Source organism: Teleopsis dalmanni, chromosome 1, assembly GCF_002237135.1.
Source record: "Teleopsis dalmanni isolate 2A chromosome 1, ASM223713v2, whole genome shotgun sequence".
Classification (NCBI taxonomy): Eukaryota; Metazoa; Arthropoda; class Insecta; order Diptera; family Diopsidae; genus Teleopsis; species Teleopsis dalmanni.
In genome coordinates this window covers 222257991-222260842 of record NC_051846.1, presented here as the reverse complement: position 1 = coordinate 222260842, position 2852 = coordinate 222257991, and the positions used below count along the sequence as shown (strand labels likewise).

At 31.9% G+C, this 2852-nt stretch overlaps 1 protein-coding gene across 1 annotated transcript; it reads right to left on the bottom strand.

Annotated features, from left to right (window-relative positions):
- Positions 1-365: 365 nt before the first annotated feature.
- Positions 366-1733, bottom strand: LOC119667665 (cuticle protein 7-like). Its single transcript, XM_038076972.1, has 3 exons — positions 1674-1733; positions 1341-1601; positions 366-1257 (listed from the first exon to the last, which is right to left on the bottom strand). Exons 1-3 carry the CDS (start codon positions 1683-1685, stop codon positions 847-849), a joined length of 684 nt encoding a protein of 227 aa, XP_037932900.1. The 5' UTR covers positions 1686-1733; the 3' UTR covers positions 366-846.
- Between the last annotated feature and the right edge of the window lie 1119 nt (positions 1734-2852).

Here is a 2852-nt window from a genome sequence, read left to right as displayed (position 1 = left end):
ATAATTTATTTAATTAAAATAATTGCATTATGCAAATATATCTATTCTTTATTTATTTTTAGTTACATTTAATATATTTATGTTTATTATATTATTTTATTTTATTGTTTTATTTATATATTGTTTTATTTATTTATTGGATTATTTATTTATGATTTTATTTATTTATTGGTTTTTTTTTTTATTATTTTATTTATTTTAATATTATTTTATTTTATTGTTTTATTATATTTAGGTATTTTTCAATATTAGTTTGTAATTATTTAAATTGTCTTTAATTGAAATAAAAAAATTTTAATTTAATTGCATATTTTATAACAAATTTATTTGTTGAATATTTACAAGTAATTAACATAATTATTTATCGCGGTCAAACAGCCTTAACATAAACATTAAACAAGGATATTTTCAATGAAATGAAAAACAAATAAAACATATACAAAAAACTAACAAAATGTTTAAAAAGTTTCTACAGACATAAAGGACTAACAGGATAATATCTGATTTAGTTGACTTTGTTTATGTTAGTAAGAAACTAGAGACCTGGTCTAATTGGTCATTGAATCAGTAATAATGATGGACTTCATATTCATTTTCTAATACTACTGTTAAATTGATTTATTTCCACTTCGAACTGTAGTCCTTAAACCACGTATTGTATGTATGACTATGTGGATAGTTGGAATGCAAAATTCTTTGATGGAATTTGTCGTTTGTTTCACTTCCATTATATATTAATATTAAAAAAACAGAATCTCATTTGTCTTTGTTGTCGTTATTTACGAATATGGCAAGAGGTCGGCAACGGTTTTTGAAACGTTTTTCATGATTTGACTAAGTTAATTTTTAATGATGGATATATGATGCAATAGCTGGAACCTTGGCAATAGCTGGCGCAGCATAGGTATGGGCGGCATAAGCTGGGGCAGCATAGGCTGGAGCAGCATAAGCTGGGGCAGCATAAGAGTGTGCAGCATAAGCTGGAGCAGCATAAGCAGGTGCAAGCAATGGTTTAGCTACAGCAAGAGCTGGAGCAGCATGTAATAAAGGTGCTGGTGCAATTACTTTAGCAATTGGTGCAACAGCTTTGACAGCAGCAGCTTCCTTATGTACAACGGCATTGAAACCATTAACTGGATCGGCAGTGTATTCGACTAAACGTTTTGTACCATCAGCTTCAATAAGTGAGTAAGCGCCCTGTACTACATCACCATGACGTGATTCTTGCTGACTCTTAACATCGCCAGTTGAAGCATCCTGTGAATCAAATAAACGTGATTTAAATTTTGTTTTTATACTATTTTGTTATAATCATTTTATATAAAAATCAATATACTTACATGTACATCATAACTGAAACTATATTCTGGATTTGGATCGTAAGGTTCTGGTCCAGCAACTTTTGCTACGACTGGTGTTGCAATCTTTGCAATTGTAGGATATACTGGTGCCGCAATTTTAGTAATAGCTGGAAGAACTGGGGCAGCTAATGCAGGTGCATGATAAGCTGAATATGCCGGCAAACCTCCTAGCCCTGGATATGTTGGTGCTGGCACAACAACAGCTGTTGCAACTGCGAAAACAACGCTTAGGATGATAAACTGCATTTAAAAGAAATTGAATTGAAAATTAAAAATAATTTAAATTTCACGACAGTTTTCAGTAGAACTTGCCTTTTGAACCATGACTGCTGTGTTTGACAAATGAATCTACTCTGTGGTTCTTACCCAAAATGACAATTGCTTTATATACCTACACTAGAGACAAAAAAATTGCTTTGGAGGCATAGAAAAATATGACACATACACACACACGCATTTCAGATTAACGCCCGCCCGCCAGATACGAGTTGCAAATATTTATGCATAAGTGCTAAAAAAAATAAAAATAATTCATTTTTCATCGGCATCGCCTATAGCAGAAGCAGATGCAGAGAAGTTGAATATTGAAAAAAACTGAAGTTAGGCCTAAACGCTGCCGCAAGCGCACTCACGGTTCCAACCTTAGATCGATCTTTGCACTCAGTAACTGCAAGAGAAGTCGAGATCTTGTAAAGCTCTGAATTGAATTTGATGTAAAGCATTTCGATCGCTACACTGCGCTGCGTTGCATTGTTTTGCTTTGCGTTTAGTAGACGCATAACGTAATAGATGATTTTCACCTTCCCACTGTCATTTTGGTTGTACTGTCTCAAACCTGACGCACTGGGAGGTTGTAATCGCTGCGCCCCTTAAACGTATTTAAATCTGCAATTCAAACGGCTTTTTAAATCGCAACTAACACGCGTTGTTGTTATTATAATCGTTATTGTTATATTGGTTCAAAATTTTGATGGACTCTTAAAAATTCGTTTTGTTTATGGCTTCTACAGTACAAATTTAACTAAATAAAAATAGTTTGAAAATGTTAAAAAGTTTTATGGAATAAAAAGCACAATATAAGTGGCCTAAACAAGGCAGTGGTTAGAGGAAAACTATAAAAATAATTGCACGCAAATCACCGCAAAACATTTTGGGGTATATTTACATTTCAATATAATGTCAGGTATATTTGACACAATATTGTTTTTTTTAATTCTACATGAACTAGTTTAAAATATTTACTTAATGGAAAAACTGTTTAAATTAATATTATTAAAAATTAGAAAATAATTATAGTAGATTCTTTACGTTATTAACTTATTTTAATCAAATAGAAGACATAAAGCTTATGAATACACACTAAAGTGGCTAAGTTAAGAACTTTCTATGAACAGACAGGGAAAGAAGCATGCGTCGCAGCACTTTTATACTGACCCATATTAAAGCCGGATCGTCACAAAGAATATGACTAGTAATCTGACCTTCTGAGAT